Source organism: Tubulanus polymorphus, chromosome 3 (genome assembly GCF_964204645.1).
Source record: "Tubulanus polymorphus chromosome 3, tnTubPoly1.2, whole genome shotgun sequence".
Classification (NCBI taxonomy): Eukaryota; Metazoa; Nemertea; class Palaeonemertea; order Tubulaniformes; family Tubulanidae; genus Tubulanus; species Tubulanus polymorphus.
In genome coordinates, this window is record NC_134027.1 from 15,755,824 (window position 1) to 15,776,024 (window position 20,201).

Sequence of the window (20,201 nt, forward strand, 5' to 3'; positions counted from 1 at the left end):
AAGCTTGTAAAAATTGATGGGTGTTTGATGCTGGGGGTTTGTAAACTATTCCAATTATTTTCTGTGCGTGATTTTCATTTTTTTTCCAAATTTTGTAGAATTTCCATTGTACATTATTATCTGTTGGATTTGAGACGAAGTTACATTCTTTGTACTGAAAGGTTTTAGAAAGGAAAAGACCTATCCCACCTCCATGGGAATTTCTAGGTTCAGAGATGAAATTATAATTTTTTAGAAGAATTTGAGGTTCGATGATAGAGTTGAGTTTAGTTTCTTGGACTGCAATCGCGTCAAAAGATAATTTACAGTCAGAATTTAGAATGTTTAGTAAGTTTTGAAGATGGTTGAGTTTGTTCAAAAGTCCATTGCAGTTCCAGTTCAGGATTTTAAAGTCGGAGTTTTCATAAGGATGCTGTTGGTTTAAAGTTTCCAGATCATAGTAAGGGGAGCTGTTCATTTTAAGGGATTTTTCAGAGTCATCGGCATTTAGTAATGATGATAGATCTAGACTTTGATTGCTTACTCCATGGTTAGCGAGAATTTTGGATTTAAGATAATTTAGATTGTCTTGCAGAGAGGGGGTCATTACAAAGAAAGACAGTTAACACAAACGTACTAGTAATTAGCAGTAGATGGCGAGCTCGACTCATTGATGAATTAGTGTAATAATTAGGGGGTGACACATGAGTAGAATTGATAGAATAATAGTTGTTGTAGGTTGTTGATAGAGTAATTAAAAGCTGATAGTTAGTGTATGGTTTAAGTATTAAGGCATAGGGAAGAGACACAAGTTAGGTGAAAGATGGAGGATATGAAAATAGAACATAAGTAAATCACGAATATCAAACCATTATATCCATGTCCAAGTTCAATACTGATCAGTCCATAAATCGTTATTGTTTGTCCATTAGTCCCGAGTATTAGCGATTAAGTAGGTTCATAAGTAGAGATTTTAAGTCTTTCATATTCATGTTGTTTTCTGATCTTTGGACGTTTCTTGGTCGGCGAAGAGAAGACGGCGGATTTAGAGCGGATTTCCAGGCTAACGCTACCTTGTAAATCGAATCCTTATTCACGTGTTTGTTGTCGTAGAGTTCATCACGAGAAATACGATGTTTCACAAAATTAACATTATTTGTCTTACTATAGTTTTCCAATCGTTGATTCATAGCATCAATTTCCTGATCGGTTTTGTCCTTTCGAGGAAGGAGCGACGCAATTTTCACTTTGGCGTTTGGCCACGTTTTTTTAACGGTCTCGATGGATTTCTTCATCTCCTGGAGAACTTTTGCATCTGTTTTTGTGTCCCAATCGTTTGTACCGCAGTTGATGAGTACGGAATCAGGGCTGCACGGTTTTTCGTTATTCCTTGTCGTAATCACATCCTTAACGTCCGAAAGTGTAGAGCATGGATATACGATCGTTTTTCTGTTTTCCCCGGCTAATCCAGCTGGAGAAACAAATTTACGATTGCTGTCGGCAATGACGATACCAGTAACTTTGCGAGGTTCAGTAGATGCTAATGATGGTGGATTCTCGGATATTTTCTCTTCTTTAGTTATTTTTTCCTTTTCTTTTTCTTCGAGAAGAGTTAATCTTAGTTTGACTCACAACTGAGAGGTCGAGGGTTCGAATCCTAGTGAAACCATGCATTACCACAGTACAGCGCCGGCGCGCAACAATTGTTTTATTAATGAAACAACATGGTGGATAGTTGAAATTATTTTCGGCTTAAATTTATCGCGAGTTTTAGGACTTTAATGAATTTCACGAAACCATGATTTCTAAAATGAGTCAATTGATTAATTCTATTCGTAAATCAATTTACGTTGGCTACATTTCCTGAAGATTTCGGGGTCAAATCAACGTGATATGGACAGAAATTGTAGGAATTTTGGCGCTATTGCACTTTCGTACCCCCCTCCCAAAAATGTTTATTTTAGCATATTATTTATCAGTGAGGTCTTGGGAATAAAAATCAGTAATTTTTATCCAAAAAAAACTTACTTTTTTTGGGTCAAAATTTTAATATTTTGGGCCTGAATTAGAGCCGTTTTTCGACCGAATGAGACGCCATATTGGTTTCTCCGACTCCACAGTCGTGCTAACTACCCCCGAAAACCGTCCTATGGAGCACTCCCACTTTCGGTCAGAGAAAACTGCGGGGTCGTGGTTTTCGGGAGTGTTACAACTCGTGTATTTTCATATGGATTATTTCAATGAAGCAAGCTAGTGGTTCAGGCATAGCCAGCCATTTCTTGGATATTTAGGTTGGCCCTTAAAAGGGCCGTTTTGACGGAAGGATGACAGAGGGACTAGACGACTAGACGACATAAAGATCAGTTGCTATCTGATTCCAAAAGTTGAAATAGGCATGATCACCAAAACGTTGGACCCACATGAATTCGGCTAGGTAATCGGGTATCATCGCGCGATTTGACGGACCAGCCATCGCTTTAAATTTCGCCTTGGCTCGCTGCCACATCGCCTCCACACGGTTTGTCGTTACGGCTGTGGCTGGGTCGACGAAGTTGACCGTATGGTTGACTGTGCCGTGTTGGTACCCCAGCTGGCCAATCTGATTATATGCCTGCCACATATCAGACCATATGGTGGAGCCGGGACGAATCCATCGTTGTATGATTGGCAACAGCGTGGCAGCATCTCTCCTGGGTACCGGTACAAGGAAACCTTGTTTCGTCTCTGCCTCGTAGCCACCGAATATCCACTGCTCCGCCACGATTCGTCCCTGTTTATATTTTCGCCGAGCAAAAAGAGATTCGTCTATTTCTACCAGTCTACCTGGTCCACCAAGCTGTGTCGGATTATTTACGAAGTAGGGCACACAGACATCGCGGCAGAACTGATTCCAATCGACGATGGTATGCTCCGACTGTATTTCAAGCTCGTGCATGGTGTCGGCAACACTCATGCCACGGCTTGAACCAGCACTTCGGCTCCAGATGTAGGTGAGCCCCAGCAGCTGCCACAAGTGAAGATGCGACTTCTCGAAAAAACTCCCACGTCGAATACTAAAAACTCGCTTGCATCGTCGTGCTGTACATCTCCAAGCCACTCCGTCGACGTAACGCGCCATACCCTGTTCTCGGCATTGGCCTCCGCAGTTTGGACACACCATATTATTCGCCAGCAGGCCATGCTGTCTACACCAGCCGATCGTGTGTTCTCTGTCATCCTTGAAATTCGCACCGATCTGAATCAACGAAACAAAGTCGAACTCTGCCAAATCTGGAACGCGGGCCATCTTCTCGCAGAAATAAGACGTTATGAACGAATTGAGCAGACCCATGACGACTTATATACTATTCACCCGTGAGAAAATCCAGAAGTCTCACGGCCACCAGCACCGGGATTGCCTCATGTAAAGTCTTTGATCCTGGCTTGATTGACATGGGAACCAGTAACCCTTCCGATTTTTGTCACGTACGCAGAAGAAAATACATTCAAATTAAAAAATAAAATGCTCTAATTGCTGCAGAAAAAGAATAAACAAGTAGATGATACAAATTATAGCTTTATTTATATTTTTCCAATGTATATTACATATGTTCTATTTTTAAGAATCTGGTCACAGTCTGAAAATATCATAAACTCTAATTTAACCGATCCCAATTAGCAAACGATGCGTGGGCGGGTTGCAGCGCTTGACATGTGTCAATATGCGCGCGTCGCACGTGTCCGTTCGGTGACCGTAGCCGGAGCGCTCCATACGTGGGAGTGCTCCATAGGACGGTTTTCGGGGGTAGTTAGCACGACTGTGGAGTCGGAGAAACCAATATGGCGTCTCATTCGGTCGAAAAACGGCTCTAATTCCACAGGGACTTGTCACGATTGATAATGGATGAGACCAATGATGGGGGTACCAGTATCCCTGCAACTGTATAATAAAATAACAAGGTTGGCAACAAATTTTCAATCTGACAATGACTTCTCCACTTCAATCGACTGTAATTCCAAAAATTCTCAACCGATTCACATGAAATAAGCTTTAATACAACCTAGAAGACTTTCTGCTTCGAACGAGCCTTCAACCACCACTCTCCGATTATCTCACAACGAAATCACCTTTTTTGACGAGAGATAGCTCAAAATGGAGGTCTACCGATTCTATGGTGGACAGCAAAATGGTCGTTTTTTTCACTTCAAACGATGATTTCTATGTGAGATCTTAGAGAAAACCCCAACAAACCATACATTTTTTAAAACTACGCGGTCATACCTGTACGCTTATCTCATTTATTTGTATAATCCACGCGATGTTAATCATTGACTTGTTTTGGAGTAAACTGAATAGCCCTAAAAATACCAATGCCACGTGGCTTGGTGTCTATGCTCTACGAGACTGTAGTAATAGATTTTCACAACAAACTCATGATTTCAAATAGTATCCTAAGATATCTATATATTATTTCGCTCCTTACCTAAGTAATTCTTACATTTGATTGCTTAATTACAGATGGAAAGAGGTCAGATGGCATGAAAATCGACTGTGGCTGACTAATTGGCGCGAGTAACCAAAATGCTTCAATCATCAGGGGTAGACAAATTAGCCGAAGATGAATGAAAACTTCACCTTGACGATCATCAGTTGATTTTGCTATAATTATTTGCCTGGATATATCCTTCATTTCAAAATCTGTCTTCGGTAGAATTTCTTTCAATAAAATATTTTGAATTGATCTTAAAACCAGAGAAAGCATTCAGAAATTTAGAAAATCCTTGACTCATAATCAAATTCTGTGAAGTCAGTTAAGATCTTTTTGGTCGAATCAAGCCGAGGGCTCAGGTGACTAAAACTCAATTCCTCACTGTCTTATAATGCCGAGTACGACGGAGTTTACACACTGAAACACGTTGGGCTGTGTAAGTGTTATTTGGATAAGTCCACAATATAATGACCGCCCTGCCCCGCTGCATCTGAGACGTCAACAAGTTAGACTGTATTGCTTCGATGACAAACTGACTCCTACGCAAGATGACCATCCAATTCAAATGTAAATTAAGAAAGAAAACAACAAAACTAGTTGCGTTGATCAACAAAAATAAATCAATAATTTATTACGATACTTCAAATTCAAAGTAAGGATAGGAAAAAGTGAACAATAAGTGTGTTTGCCATGCGTCTTTGAATATTTCCCAAGAATGTCTTTGTCTGGCCACCACCTGCCTCGACGTCAGACTTTTTCAAGATTTTCGCTAAAAATACGAAACTAGACAAAATTGATGGATGGGAATCATACATGCTACATTCACTTTTACTGCGAACATTGGAATGAGCTAAAGCAATTTTCTAGGAGGAAAAATTGAGTCAAATGATGTTTCAAAATCTGGACGGGAAAAGTTTTACTGAATTGTATGGCTAATGGCAAATACATGTTTATATTGATAAGGTAAATATCTGTATAAAAGGTTGTATAGCAACTTGAATTGAAGGATTAATGCAATAGGTCTCTTATTCTAAAAGACGAGTGAGCCATACTTACTAAATTGGTCATGTGAATCAACATCAAATTTAGAACTATCATCCATTTTTAGTTTTCAATCAAAGACTAACCTATGAAATAAAGTACATATTTTTCTGATAACAACCTGGAATAAATTAAAATAAATCTGAGGAATTCACCAAATTTCTGTATCGAACCCCTAATAGGGCCTATATAACCTATAGATTGATACTTACATACGACAAATTGACGAAGAAACTTAATTTGACAGTATACAAACTCGCGGACAAACTCCCAAAATGAATCATGTCCTATTCACCTAGAATCAAACAAAATACAACTAAAAAATTCACAATACAGATTTTGGTTTCGAATCCTTCAAATAGCTGTTTACTTACATGAAACGAATTATCAAACTACTTCTGCCGACAGCATACCAACTCGCTGACAAACCCCCAAAATGAAACGTGTCATGATAAACATCTGGAATTAAACGTAATAAAGCTACAAAATTTACAAAATGTCGGTTTCGAATCCCTCAAATAGCCTTACACTTACAAATGATGGATTATCAAACAACCATGAACTCCCAAAACGCCACATGTCTTTGATAATCTACAGTGAAAACCTGGAATTAAATGAAATAAATCTTAAAATTCCGATTTGAACCCAACGTAGGCCCTCTCTCTACTTGTAGGCCTAAGATCTTGAAATAGGATAAATAATGTTATGATGAAAGAGGCATAATGGTTCGGAAAAAATTGAATTCAATATGGCTCTTGGCCCGGCAAAGTTTGCTTTTGAAATATCCTTTTGATTAGGCCTAGTTACACATTTTAAAAGCAAATTTCATTTTGCATCAAACTAAAAGCGGCTTTGTTGAGGAAAAGATTCGTTTGAATCGTAAAATTTATAGCCTAGAACCAATTTCTTGGTCAAAGCGTGATGCACAATTTTGACTGGGTCTTATTATTTCCACGTGGTAGTGGACAGAAAATTTGAATAGGCCTAAATAATAGAATAATCTTTCTTAGGTTTCATGATAAAGATGTAGTCAGTAACCTGTCTGTGGTTTAGTTTCACGATCGGATATTTTCACAAACCACAGTCAGGAATGGGAAGGTCATTTTTGTATGAAATCTTCGTCAGCCAATTTGACTGACGAGTAATTTGCCTGGCATTTCATTGTCTCTTAAGATATCCGTCTAATTTTTGTTGTAATCGACGCACAACAGATTCGTAGTTTGTCTGATACCTATAACACCTAACCTGACGATCTTAATCCATGTGCAAATCGGCCGTAAAGTGAGAGTAAATTTCCGTCCAGTCAACAGCTGCCATTTTGAAAATTACTGGAGGTGCTGGCACCTGTGGACTGACGCCAGGACAACAGCACAAACTAACAAAGCGAAACGACGAAATTAAAAAAAATTAAGAAATCAACACTTATTCACATTTTTCTTTTAACAGAAATGTATTATTTCATTATTTGTTATGGAAAACTCGAAGATTTGAAATAAAAGTTGGAAAACCATCAAAAATAAAAATTGTCGTTTCGTCTTGGAAGTTTTATATAAATCCTTGTAGGTCCCCTTGTCTTATCATGCCACATGTGCAATACAGAGAAATGGCGGCCAATGGCGAAATTTGTGGAGAAATTAATTAATTTCTCAAAATAATGTTGATTAATCACTCGAAACATACATAAAATTGGATTATTTCGAAAGGTACCTGTGTTAGTTTGGGAATTAAGCCATTAATTGTGGACTGAAGTGAATAGAAAGTATATTTTTGAAGTGTTACTTTTTTCAACCGTGTTTTGGTCCTTGTCATCCCTAACGTTGGTATAAGCCCATCCGATTATAAAAAGCTTACCACCAACGATTAGGTAACTAACTAGATAAAGATGCAGCATTAACATAGATTAATGCTTATCTTTTACAATTAGGCTTATGTTTCAAAGGAAAACGCCCACAGTTGGTCGAACAGGGGTTAGGCATTGATGGTAGAGGGGCTGTGTGTGTGCTGAAACAGAGATAAAAATGCACGGGAACGAGTTTGTCGAGTGGAGCTTATTATTCCATCAGGGATAGTGTACTTATAGTCATGTTATATATCAAAATGTTCCTTATTAGTTCCGCTGCATCTCTAAAAACAAATTGAGATAGGTTTCCCTGCATTTTTTACATATTACATCACTTACAACGATAAACGTCCGTCGCCGACTGGAAAATTCACAAAAACTTCCGTATTGAGAGCGCCACCGCACCAATTCAAATTGGATCGGAAACCCTCCAGCAATGCACTCTATGATCTTTAGAACCTGTCTTTGCTGACGGGGAATAAGATATTTCTCAGCTGGAAGGGGGCGGGGCGCAGCGTCACCAGGTCCCGCTCCGCGAGGAAGCTAGATTTTCTAAGAAATGAGTGCACGCGACGGCCGTGACCACTTGTTAGTGACGTCATCAAGAATGATGGCTCCGATGATCGCCACATCACAGGTTACTGTGAATAAATGGGATTCGACCATTCAAAAGTTCAAAATGTACTTTCTTGTTTTGTAAAACAAGTTTATTCATGTCGTTATATAAAGCATTTTGTTTGAAACATTCTTTAATAATGTTTGTTGAGTTTAAAGCCAATTGTCGTTGTGTAATTCCATACTACTGGTCACTGACATCAAAGTTTTAGTTTCTGTTCACATGTTTCGACTTATAAATATCCAATTTGTATGTTCTATCTTTTAATACAGGCCATGTGATTAATTGCGTATCACTCCATTAGTTTAAAAAGAGAGCACATATTTCGATATTGTTAAATAATTAACTACATTTTTTTCTGTCACACGTTGATTTTTTACCCATCACTTATAAAATTCAAATGTACGTGATGTATTCTGTAAGCTATGTAAGCTTGTTCTTAAAAATACACTATGAATTTTCAATTTGTACTGACCATAATAGTTTTTTTTTCGTAAATAAAATTTATATTTTAATTAAATAATTTCAAAATCTTTTCTATGCCCTCTGCAACAGAAAGTTACTAAGGACTATTACATATTCAGATGTACGTTGATAATTGATTTCAGTCGTCCCTTCAAATAATTATATGAACATTATTTCGGAAAATGCAGGTGGCGCACAATCATAATACATACAACTCATCAAGCTGACGAGTCGTTTCTAACCAATGTTACAGACGGGTAACCAATCTACTCGACTCCACAGACAACTAAACGACCCGAGTAACCCCCAATTTGACTATAATTATAAATTATGTTATGTTAAACCGCATTGGTGTGACTTGACACATCAAATGCGTATCCCGTATTGATATATTTCTTTTATCCACTTTTCAAATTATGAATAGCACGCCTGTTCAGAAAACCCGTTATCGCTGCTTTGCAGCTATATTTATTTTTTTCCCTTTTCCACATAGTTTTTGTTAAAAGTGTAAAGGCTTCCTTACCTTACCGCTGTCGCCGATACAATCCGTATGATATCCTTCAGCTCACTTCAATCTCCAGATACTGCATGGGAATTTTGATAAATCCACGTTATAAAGGCACTGTCGAGCCGTAAACGTCGGAAATTTGGCTCCGTTCAATTAGTAGCCATGTTGTGTTTTCTTTCCGAAATTTCTCTCTTCTTTATGAGGAAGAGCTATCGAATTATTCCCTCTCTTCTCCACAATCAATTTCAAAGTCAATTTTATGAATTTATTGCTCAGCAGTTTACGAGTCCGGCGTTCGCGTGTCTGACAGGTTTACGGGCATTTGTTTGTTACCACTTTAATATTTTTGATTTCTTGTTATTCCGGTTATTTCATTTAAGTATATTGCTGATCAGTTCATGTAACCAAAAGCGTCAATAAACAGATTTTGAATTGATCAAGTTTAAATCAAGGTCGTTGAGTCGCGGAGGGCTGCTAGAATTACGGCACAAGGTATATTTCTAAAAGGAAATATACTGCGACAGGTGGTTTTGCAAAGTCATTAAAAGTCAAGATCAAAAGCGTCTAAGGATACAATTATTCCGATTTTGGAGAGAGAAGTCATAAAGAATGAATAAATTAATGAAGATTAAAAAATCGGAAGTAATAAACGAACAGTTTAAAAGCGGAAGCACCCGTCGCGATAAAATGAAGATTTAAATAAATTACAAAATCATTATGAAAAACGAAACGAAAAGAAACAAATGCTACCGTTGATAGTATTCACGTACAAATTGTAGAATGAGAATAGAAAATTTAATTGAATACAAGTCACGATGAGCAAAGAGATTTAGACAATCAATCCGGGGCTTGAAATAAAGAAACTGCTTAAAATGAATAAACTCGAATGCAAGATCTTTGCTTTCGAATGATTTGTTAATTACAAGGTAGACCTAAGGTTCATATAAATCTATATTTTTGAATTTTGAAATCAGGGGTTCTAAAAATAGTATTCATCATTAGCGGGACGTCGATTCAGCAATTAATTTTTCAGGGAAGAGCCAATCAGCCTTCCAGAAAGGGAATGCGTGAGTGTCGCAAAAAATTATCTCATTGCTAATTTAAGTTGAATAATAACATGTACGTTGTTTTCTGAATACTAAAAGATTCTTAATTAGGGTTTTCTGTTACATCACAGAAAACCCTATTGAGATTCGCGTGTTTCTTATTATTATTATTAGGGTTTTCTGTTACATCACAGAAAACCCTATTGAGATTCGCGTGTTTCTTATTATTATTATTAGGGTTTTCTGACTTTCGTCGAAAACCCTTTTGTAATTCTGTTGATTGTTATTATTATTATTTACATATTTTCCACTTTTTTTTCGCACATAAAATTCATCTTCTATCAGATTCGACAACTAACTGCTTCTAATTGAAATGTAGAATTCTGATAGTAATATAACACGCATTCGCTCCGCGTAGATTATACCTATGCACTCTCCGTCCTATTTTAAACTTAAAATTACTTACTGAAAGATAACACCGGATGATAGTAGCAATCGCGACTCGCCCTGTCCGGTACTCCCACTAACGATAAAAACAGCGTCCTGTCCTGTGGCATGGTGGATAAGGTGTTTGACTCCCAACTGAGAGGTCGAGGGTTCGAATCCTAGTGAAACCATGCGTTATCACAGTACAGCGCCGGCGCGCAACAATTGTTTTATTAATGAAACAACATGGTGGATGGTTGAAATCATTTTCGGCTTAAATTTATCGCCAGTTTTAGGACTTTAATGAATTTCACGAAACCATGATTTCTAAAATGAGTCAATTGATTAATTCTATTCGTAAATCAATTTACGTTGGCTACATTTCCTGAAGATTTCGGGGTCAAATCAACGTGTTATGGACAGAAATTGTAGGAATTTCCACACGGAATTTTACTTCCGCGTTCAGTTGACGACTCGTATCGATGACAACGACAGCGGAGTTTATGTATTCATAGAACTATAACGGATATTCCGTTATAGTTCTATGATGTATTTTAAGGTGAGAATCCGTTAACCAGGGAATGTATAAATGATTTCTTTAATAATATGAGTAATGCTAGCAAATGAGTAGGCCTACTCGGTGAAGCAATGATCATTGTTGGCTACTTACTTAATGCCTAGCTTTTTTGGGGGATGCGCCTAGAATAGATTTAGGCCCTAAATATAATGGGTAGAGCCAGTCAGTGGAATGCCTTAATAGCAGCTAGTTATGGCCTGGTTTACACTGAATGTGCATGACAATTTATTTTGATTACTTTCTTTCCAGCTATTATTCGTGGAATGAACTGGGCACTACGGTCTTCAATTCCTTTGCGGATTCTTGCAGGAATATTAAAACACAGTGCGCAAATGTATGTTTAAAATTAGGCTTTTTCGACATTGACAGCCAAAGACGTAACTTAACAGGCTAACTTAAGCGCAACTGTCTCAGATGCTGTAAGTACTTGACGTTTTGCGTAATTTTTTTTTTGTAATGCAATATTTGGATTAGTAATCAGTCGTGCTAACGTACATGCAGAATTGGATTCATTGTAATTATGGGATGATAATTCATGGGCGTCACGAGTCCTGCAACATACCCTTGATATGAAGCTTTTTTAATGTTAATCATTGACTTGTTTTGGAGTAAACTGAATAGCCCTTAAAATACCAATGCCACGTGGCTTGGTGTCTATGCTCTACGAGACTGTAGTAATAGATTTTCACAACAAACTCATGATTTCAAATAGTCTCCTCAGATATCTATATATTATTTCGCTCCTTACCCAAGTAATTCTTACATTTGATTGCTTAATTACAGATGGAAAGAGGTCAGATGGCATGAAAATCGACTGTGGCTGACTAATTGGCACGAGTAACCAAAATGCTTCAATCATCAGGGGTAGACAAATTAGCCGAAGATGAATGAAAACTTCACCTTGATGATCATCAGTTGATTTTGCTATAATTATTTGCCTGGATATATCCTTCATTTCAAAATCTGTCTTCAGTAGAATTTCTTTCAATAAAATATTTTGAAGATTGAATTTGAATTGATCTTAAAACCAGAGAAAGCATTCAGAAATTTAGAAAATCCTTGACTCATAAGCAAATTCTGTCAGTTAAGGTCTTTTTGGTCGAATCAAGCCGAGGGCTCAGGTGACTAAAACTCAATTCCTCACTGTCTTATAATGCCGAGTATGACGGAGTTTACACACTGAAACACGTTGGGCTGTGTAAGTGTAATTTGGATAAGTCCACAATATAATGACCGCCCTGCCCCGCTGCATCTGAGACGTCAACAAGTTAGACTGTATTGCTTCGATGACAAACTGACTCCTACGCAAGATGACCATCCAATTCAAATGTAAATTAAGAAAGAAAACAACAAAACTAGTTGCGTTGATCAACAAAAATAAATCAATAGTTTATTACAATACTTCAATTTCAAAATAAGGATAGGAAAAAATTGAACAATAAGTGTGTTTGCCATGCGTCTTTAAATATTTCCCAAGAATATGTCTTAGTCTGGCCACCACCTGCCTCGACGTCAGACTTTTTCGAGATTTTCGCTAAAAATACGAAACAAGACAAAATTGATGGATGGGAATCATACATGCTACATTCACTTTTACTGCGAACATTGGAATGAGCTAAAGCAATTTTCTAGGAGGAAAAATTGAGTCAAATGATGTTTCAAAATCTGGACGGGAAAAGTTTTACTGAATTGTATGGCTAATGGCAAATACATGTTTATATTGATAAGGTAAATATCTGTATAAAAGGTTGTATAGCAACTTGAATTGAAGGATTAATACAATAGGTCTCTTATTCTAAAAGACGAGTGAGCCCGACTTACTAGATTGGTCATGTGAATCAACATCAAATTTAGAACTATCATCCATTTTTAGTTTTCAATCAAAGACCAACCTATGAAATAAAGTACATATTTTTCTGATAACAACCTGGAATAAATTAAAATAAATCTGAGGAATTCACCAAATTACTGTATCGAACTCCTAATAGGGCCTATATAACCTATAGATTGATACTTACATACGACAAATTGACGAAGAAACTTCATTTGACAGTATACAAACTCGCGGACAAACTCCCAAAATGAATCATGTCCTATTCACCTAGAATCAAACAAAATACAACTAAAAAATTCACAATACAGATTTCGGTTTCGAATCCTTCAAATAGCTGTTTACTTACATGAAACGAATTATCAAACTACTTCTGCCGACAGCATACCAACTCGCTGACACACCCCCAAAATGAAACGTATCATGATAAACATCTGGAATTAAACGTAATAAAGCCACAAAATTTACAAAATGTCGGTTTCGAATCCCTCAAATAGCCTTACACTTACAAATGATGGATTATCAAACAACTATGAACTCCCACAACGCCACATGTCTTTGATAATCTACAGTGAAAACCTGGAATTAAATGAAATAAATCTTAAAATTCCGATTTGAACCCAACGTAGGCCCTCTCTCTACTTGTAGGCCTAAGATCTTGAAATAGGATAAATAATGTTATGATGAAAAAGGCATAATGGTTCGGAAAAAATTGAATTCAATATGGCTCTTGGCCCGGCAAAGTTTGCTTTTGAAATATCCTTTTGATTAGGCTGTTGAGGATTTATGTATTATGATTTATGTATCATATGTTCATGTATTATACACAGTTGTAACTGCTTTGCGTAGTTGACTGATTTTCTGTAACATAGTTCAATGAGCATGACTGTACGTACTATAAGTAGCCAAACTGCAAATAAAATCATTATTATATATCAAGTCTATACCAGAGTTCGTGTCTGTAGTCTTGTTGAGGACCTAACCTAAGGGAAAACAGCACATTTTGGTCCCTCGAACCGTTCAGAATGGCAGAAATCTTGAAATCTAGCAACTATCAGGCGTTGGTGAGAAAAAGAACTGCACAGAGAGCTCAATCTACTAAGATCATCAACGTAGCCGACGAGATCACGAACAGCCAAACCTGCCAGCCACCAGACATCAAAAAACTTCAACGTAGTTCATGTCAGCTACAAGACAAAATCCGAGAACTCGATATGATTAACGAATCCATGTTGGAGATGATCGACAACGATGAAATGTACATGAAAGTGTCGGAAGAGGCGGAGGATGTAATCTCCAAAGTGAAAGACCGTAAGTTGTTTTACGACCAATATGCTAATGCGCGAACGTCTCCAAACTGTCCGTCAGATATTAACAGTTCAAACACCCGAATTAAAGTTAATCTCCCGAAATTAGAACTTACCACATTCAACGGAAATGTTATGAAATGGTTACCATTCTGGGACTCTTTCAATGCAGGCGTTCATTCAATACATTCGATTCCGAATGTTCAGAAATTTCAGCATTTGAAACCATTATTGTCCGGTCCAGCTCTTGATTGCATTCAAGGGTTGACACTAACTGACGCAAATTACATACATGCGATTGATATTTTGACTCGACGTTTTGGCCAGGAACATAAAATCATCGACAGCCATATGCAAGCGTTAATGTCCGAACCAACACCTTCGTATAACTCTTTCTCGATGAGGAAATTCGCAGATAACTTTAAGTGTCACGTACGAGCGTTAGAAAACCTTGGCGATATGTCATACCGAGATATGTTAGTTTCTTTAATCTGGAATAAATTGCCACCAGAATGCAGAGGTAATATTGTTCGCTTTCATGGCAATAGAAGATTTTCCCTGAATGAAATACGACAATTTCTGTTTAATGAATTAGATATTTTAGAAGCTGGAGCAGGGAAGCGAGAATCATCAGTTTCAACATTGTTCACTAATCAGAAACAACCTGTAAACGTATTCCGAAATCCTAGGAATCAAAATTTTACTGATAAATCGAGATCTGTGCATTGCACATATTGTAAGGCTAAAGACCATAACTCAGAAAACTGTTCGAATTTGAAATCTGTGGATGATAGGGTTGCTCATATAAAATCAAATAAATTATGTTTTAACTGTTTAGGTCCGCATCTCATATTAGCTTGTAAATCTCGATATAATTGTAGATTGTGTAAAAGAAGACATCACACTAGCATTTGTGCATCAATATATCAAGCTAAATCAAGAAATAATCAAGTACTTGATAATCCAATTGTATCTTCTCATCAATTTCAGGCTTCTCGACAGTTGTTGGCTACTAATACTTCAAATGCTCATTCGAACGTTGACAGGGATCAGTCGCGTTTACAGCAACAGGGTGATTCAATGTTGAACTCGGTTCAGTCTCATCAACCGACTGCAGACGTATCCTTATCCATTGGCACTGAGCGAAAATCAGTGTCTACGTTATTCACAAAAGGTCATAGTACAATACTTTTAAAGACAGCAATAGCGCCCGTACTCAACCCTGAATATCCTCAACTCCGTCCACTCGCTAACATAATTTTCGATGACGGTTCTCAGAGATCTTTCATTTCACATGACTTGTCGCAACAACTCAATCTTCAACCATTGAGGCAAGAAGAACTTAACATTTCTGGTTTTGGTTCAACGAACTCTGGTCATCAAATTCTTAGTGTAGTAAATCTTCACATTGTTTGTAAAGATGGCAGCTTGGTACAATTAGAATTATTAGTATTTCCTACGATATCGACTCCAATTGACGTTAGTTCGATAACACAAGTACATAATTACTCTCATCTTCGTGATCTCGAATTAGCACATTCCCCAGGAAATGGTACCTTCACAATCCAAATTTTGATAGGTGCAGATAATCACTACAAAATAGTTGACGGTCATTGTATTAAAGATGTGAATTCTAATTCCCTGACTGCCGTAAAAACAAAACTAGGTTATGTCTTATCTGGTCCAGTAGAATATCCAAATCCTAGTTCTCAATCAATTTCCATGATTAGCTTAGTAGAGAATCATTCCGAGCAAAACCTGAATGAGTTTTGGAAAATAGAATGTTTAGGGATAGATGATAAAATAGCAATCCTGGAAAGTGAAACTGATTTCATGCAACGTTACTCCGAGACCATTATTCAACAAAACAATGGTCGATACATAGCTCCGTTTCCTTGGAAAATTGAGCATGAATCACTGCCTACCAACTATGATATATGCATGACTCGCACTCGCAAAACAGCTCGACGTTTAGGCAAAGATCCAGACATGTTACGTTTGTATTCCAAAATTATCCACGAACAAGAATCCCTCAAAATCATTGAACGAATTCCTCTTCACGAAAAAGTTCGTTATGATGGAAAATGCCACTTTATTCCTCATCACTCCGTGTTTAAAGACTCGCCTACAACGCCGATTCGCATCGTGTATGACTGCAGTTGTCATGAAAATTCTGACTCTCCTAGTTTGAACGACTGTCTTGAGCCCGGCCCTGCCTTACAGAATGACATTTCATCCATTCCTTTACGCTTCAGGTTATTCGAGTATGCCGCCATTTGTGATTTAGAAAAGCCTTTCTTACAGATTTCTTTAGGTAACGACAAAGACTTCACTAGATTTCTGTGGTTGTCTGATCCAAGCGATCCTGAAAGTCCATTCGTTGAGTATCGGTTCTGTGTTGTTTTGTTTGGTGCAACTTCCTCCCCGTTTATACTAAATGCAACGATTATCAAACATCTACTACAATACGATTCTACTGTTTCCAGATCCATGCTTTCTAACGTTTATGTTGATAATTTCGGTGTATCTGTTCCGTCATCCGATGAATTGGACAACTATTATCTTGAATGTCGCGAATTAATGAATGATGCAAGATTCAATCTTAGATCTTGGGCTTCTAATTGCGAATCTACACATGGACTTGCTGTTTCCGATGGGGTCTCTGACAATTCTACAACTGTCAAATTTCTAGGTTTAAAGTGGAACGTTCATTCCGATAAACTCAGTTTAATATCGAAGCCCTCTTTGACTGCACCAGATGAGCTCCTAACCAAACGTGAAATCTTGAGTGCAGCCAGCAAGATATATGATCCACTTGGTCTGCTTACCCCTGTAACTATTCGCGCGAAAATATTCATGCAAAAACTCTGGTCAATGGGCGTAGAATGGGACGAGCCACTGAATGATTCAATTGTTGCTGAATGGTCGAAACTATCCATGTGCTTACATACTATAAGTTCTACTTTTTCTATTCCCAGATGCCCGGATCCAATTTTTCGTACTGATGTATTGAATTTACATGTCTTTGCCGACGCATCAGCAAAAGCGTATGGGGCATGTGCCTATCTTTGTTGCAATAGAAGCTCGATTTCAAATTTGATCATCGCCAAAAGTCGAGTAACTCCGGTAAAGACAGTGTCTATTCCGAGACTAGAACTGTGTGCAGCTGTTGTTGCTTCGAAGCTAGCAAAACACATCATTGAGAGTTTAAATTCTGAGATCAATCCACATGTTCATCTTTGGACGGATAGTCTGGTTACTTTAGGGTGGATCCGAGTCAAAGTCATCAAAGAATTGGTCGGTACAAATCCATGGAAATACGTTCCATCTCAAGATAACCCGGCTGACATTCTCAGTAGGGGCTTCAACGGTCAATCTTTGAATGAAAGCCAACTATGGTTAAAAGGGCCCAGCTGGCTTACCATTACTGATAAATGGCCCTCAAATCCTGGAGTAAAGGAAACCGTTTCTGATGATACGGAGATATCTTTGTTGAGCAGAGATACATTCGTCTACCTCGAGCCTATTATTGATATTTCTCATTTTTCTTCACTTCGCACATTGCTACGCGCGACTGCGTATGTTTTTCGTTATATCAATTGTCTGAAGTCAAAGATTAGAAACACAGACGAATTAACAATATCGGAGTTACATGCATCTGAGTTATTCCTTGTAAAATCAGTTCAGAATACTCACTACAACCATGAAATAAAATGCCTCAGTGAAAACCTACCTTCTAGGCAGTATCCAATCATCAATCAATTGCGTTTGTTTTTGAAGGACGGCATACTCCGATCTGCAGGTCGTATTCATAATGCTCATATTCCATTTGAGACGCGATTTCCAATTCTATTGCCGCCAAACGATCCATACACGAAGTTAGTCGTTTGGGATAGTCATAATCGGTCATTCCATCAGGGAGTCAATCAAACTGTGACGGTAGTTCGAAAAAAATACTGGATTCCTAGAGTACGACAAGTTGTCAAATCTGTCATTCGTCCATGTGTTACATGCAAAAAAGTGATCGGAAAATCTTACATGGCACCTCAAAGCCCCCTTTACCTTCACTGCGAGTCTCTGAAGCACGTCCTTTCGCTATCTGCGGTGTGGATTTCACAGGGGAAATCCTGGTCACTGATCAACCTGAGAAAATGTACATATGCCTATTTACTTGTGCTGTCACAAAGGCTCTTCACTTGGAGTGCGTGTCCAATTTATCTGTTGAAACTTTGATGCATACTTTCCGCCGTTTTGCAAGTCGTCGAGGCACACCTCAGAAAATGATGTCGGATAATGCATCAACTTTCTGCTCCGCATCACAGGAAATAAAGAATCTACTGACCTCACCTAGCTTAACATATAAACTGCAATGAAAATGTGGAGTGGTCGTTTATTCCAAAACGAGCCCCTTGGATGGGCGGATACTGGGAGAGGCTCGTTGGTATCGTCAAAACATGCTTGAAAAAGGTACTCGGCCGGTCTCGTGTCAATAGTACTGAGTTGATAACAATCGTCACTGAAATAGAGAGTGTCGTAAATGACCGTCCATTGACATGCGTGTCATCCAACATTACTGATCCCGACCCTATCACCCCTGCACATTTCCTAACAGGACACATGATACGAAATTTGCCACATGTTGAGATTGATGAGACTGGATCAAAAGATCCCGAATTTATCTTAACGAAACAAAATGTTTCCAATAGATTACGAAAAATGAGTTTTATTTTCCAACAGCTGTGGAGAAGGTGGCATTCTGAATATTTACTTTCGCTCAGAGAAAAGTATAAATCCGTGTCAGGTAAATACAATGATAAAATCCGGGTCGGAGATGTAGTTCACATATACGATGAATCGCCGCGAATAAAATGGAAACTCGGCGTTGTTATGGAAATACATACCGGGAAAGATAACCTTCCGCGATCAGCTACGGTGAAGACTGCTGTCGGTAGGACCAACAGACAAATCGTTAAACTTATACCGCTCGAAATAACGTGTACGCCGGACTTCGTATCTTCCGTACCAGGAAATATAGATGCTTTTCGTCCAGAGATCAATCGTCCGCGTCGTCTTGCCGCCGAGGAAGCGTCCGTGAGAATCAGGAATATTCTCCAACAAGACGATTGACATTTTGCGCCCCAGAGGATGCGTATTATAATTTGTGCAAAGATACGTGTGATTGATTTGTGAAAGTACGAAGTTTTTGTGAAATCACGTATATTATTTGTGTTTATATTTTTTGTAATTTTCATTTTTCGGCCCGGAGAATGTTGAGGATTTATGTATTATGATTTATGTATCATATGTTCATGTATTATACACAGTTGTAACTGCTTTGCGTAGTTGACTGATTTTCTGTAACATAGTTCAATGAGCATGACTGTACGTACTATAAGTAGCCAAACTGCAAATAAAATCATTATTATATATCAAGTCTATACCAGAGTTCGTGTCTGTAGTCTTCTTGAGGACCTAACCTAAGGGAAAACAGCACATAGGCCTAGTTACACATTTTAAAAGCATATTTCTTTTTGCATCAAACTAAAAGCGGCTTTGTTGAGGAAAACTAAAAGCGGCTTTGTTGAGGAAAAGATTCGTTTGAGTCGTAAAATTTATAGCCTAGAACCAATTTCTTCGTCAAAGCGTGATGCGCAATTTTGACTGGGTCTTATTTCCACGTGGTAGTGGACAGAAAATTTGAATAGGCCTAAATAATAGAATAATCTTTCTTAGGTTTCATGATAAAGATGCAGCATTAACATAGATTAATGCTTATCTTTTACAATTAGGCTTATGTTTCAAAGGGAAACGCCCACAGTTGGTCGAACAGGGGTTAGGCATTGATGGTAGAGGGGCTGTGTGTGTGAAACAGAGAGATAAAAATGCACGGGAACGAGTTTATCGAGTGGAGCTTATTATTCCATCAGGGATAGTGATTAGTGTACTATAGTCATGTTATATATCAAAATGTTCCTTATTAGTTCCGCTGCATCGCTAAAAACAAATTGAGATAGGTTTCCCTGCATTTTTTTACATATTACATCACTTACAACGATAAACGTCCGTCGCCGACTGAAAAATTCACAAAAACTTCCG

At 38.0% G+C, this 20,201-nt stretch overlaps 2 protein-coding genes and 1 long non-coding RNA gene across 3 annotated transcripts; 2 read left to right on the forward strand and 1 right to left on the reverse strand.

The window, feature by feature from the left end:
- Positions 1-12,345: 12,345 nt before the first annotated feature.
- Positions 12,346-13,457, reverse strand: LOC141902824 (uncharacterized). Its single transcript, XR_012618951.1, has 5 exons — positions 13,308-13,457; positions 13,148-13,232; positions 12,986-13,068; positions 12,789-12,859; positions 12,346-12,501 (listed from the first exon to the last, which is right to left on the reverse strand). It is a non-coding gene; the product is annotated as an uncharacterized LOC141902824 (long non-coding RNA).
- A 366-nt stretch (positions 13,458-13,823) lies between these two features.
- Positions 13,824-18,338, forward strand: LOC141902125 (uncharacterized). The gene has a single exon (XM_074789764.1). The coding sequence runs from the start codon at positions 13,824-13,826 to the stop codon at positions 18,336-18,338; it is 4,515 nt and encodes a 1,504-aa protein (XP_074645865.1).
- Positions 18,339-18,518: 180 nt separating this feature from the next.
- LOC141902126 (uncharacterized) lies at positions 18,519-19,232 on the forward strand. Its single transcript, XM_074789765.1, has one exon. The coding sequence runs from the start codon at positions 18,519-18,521 to the stop codon at positions 19,230-19,232; it is 714 nt and encodes a 237-aa protein (XP_074645866.1).
- The last annotated feature ends 969 nt before the right edge of the window (positions 19,233-20,201 follow it).

Coding starts and splice junctions, on each gene's coding strand:
- LOC141902125 (XM_074789764.1), top strand. CDS start 13,824: ATGGCAGAAATCTTGAAATCTAGCAACTATCAGGCGTTGGTGAGAAAA.
- LOC141902126 (XM_074789765.1), top strand. CDS start 18,519: ATGGGCGGATACTGGGAGAGGCTCGTTGGTATCGTCAAAACATGCTTG.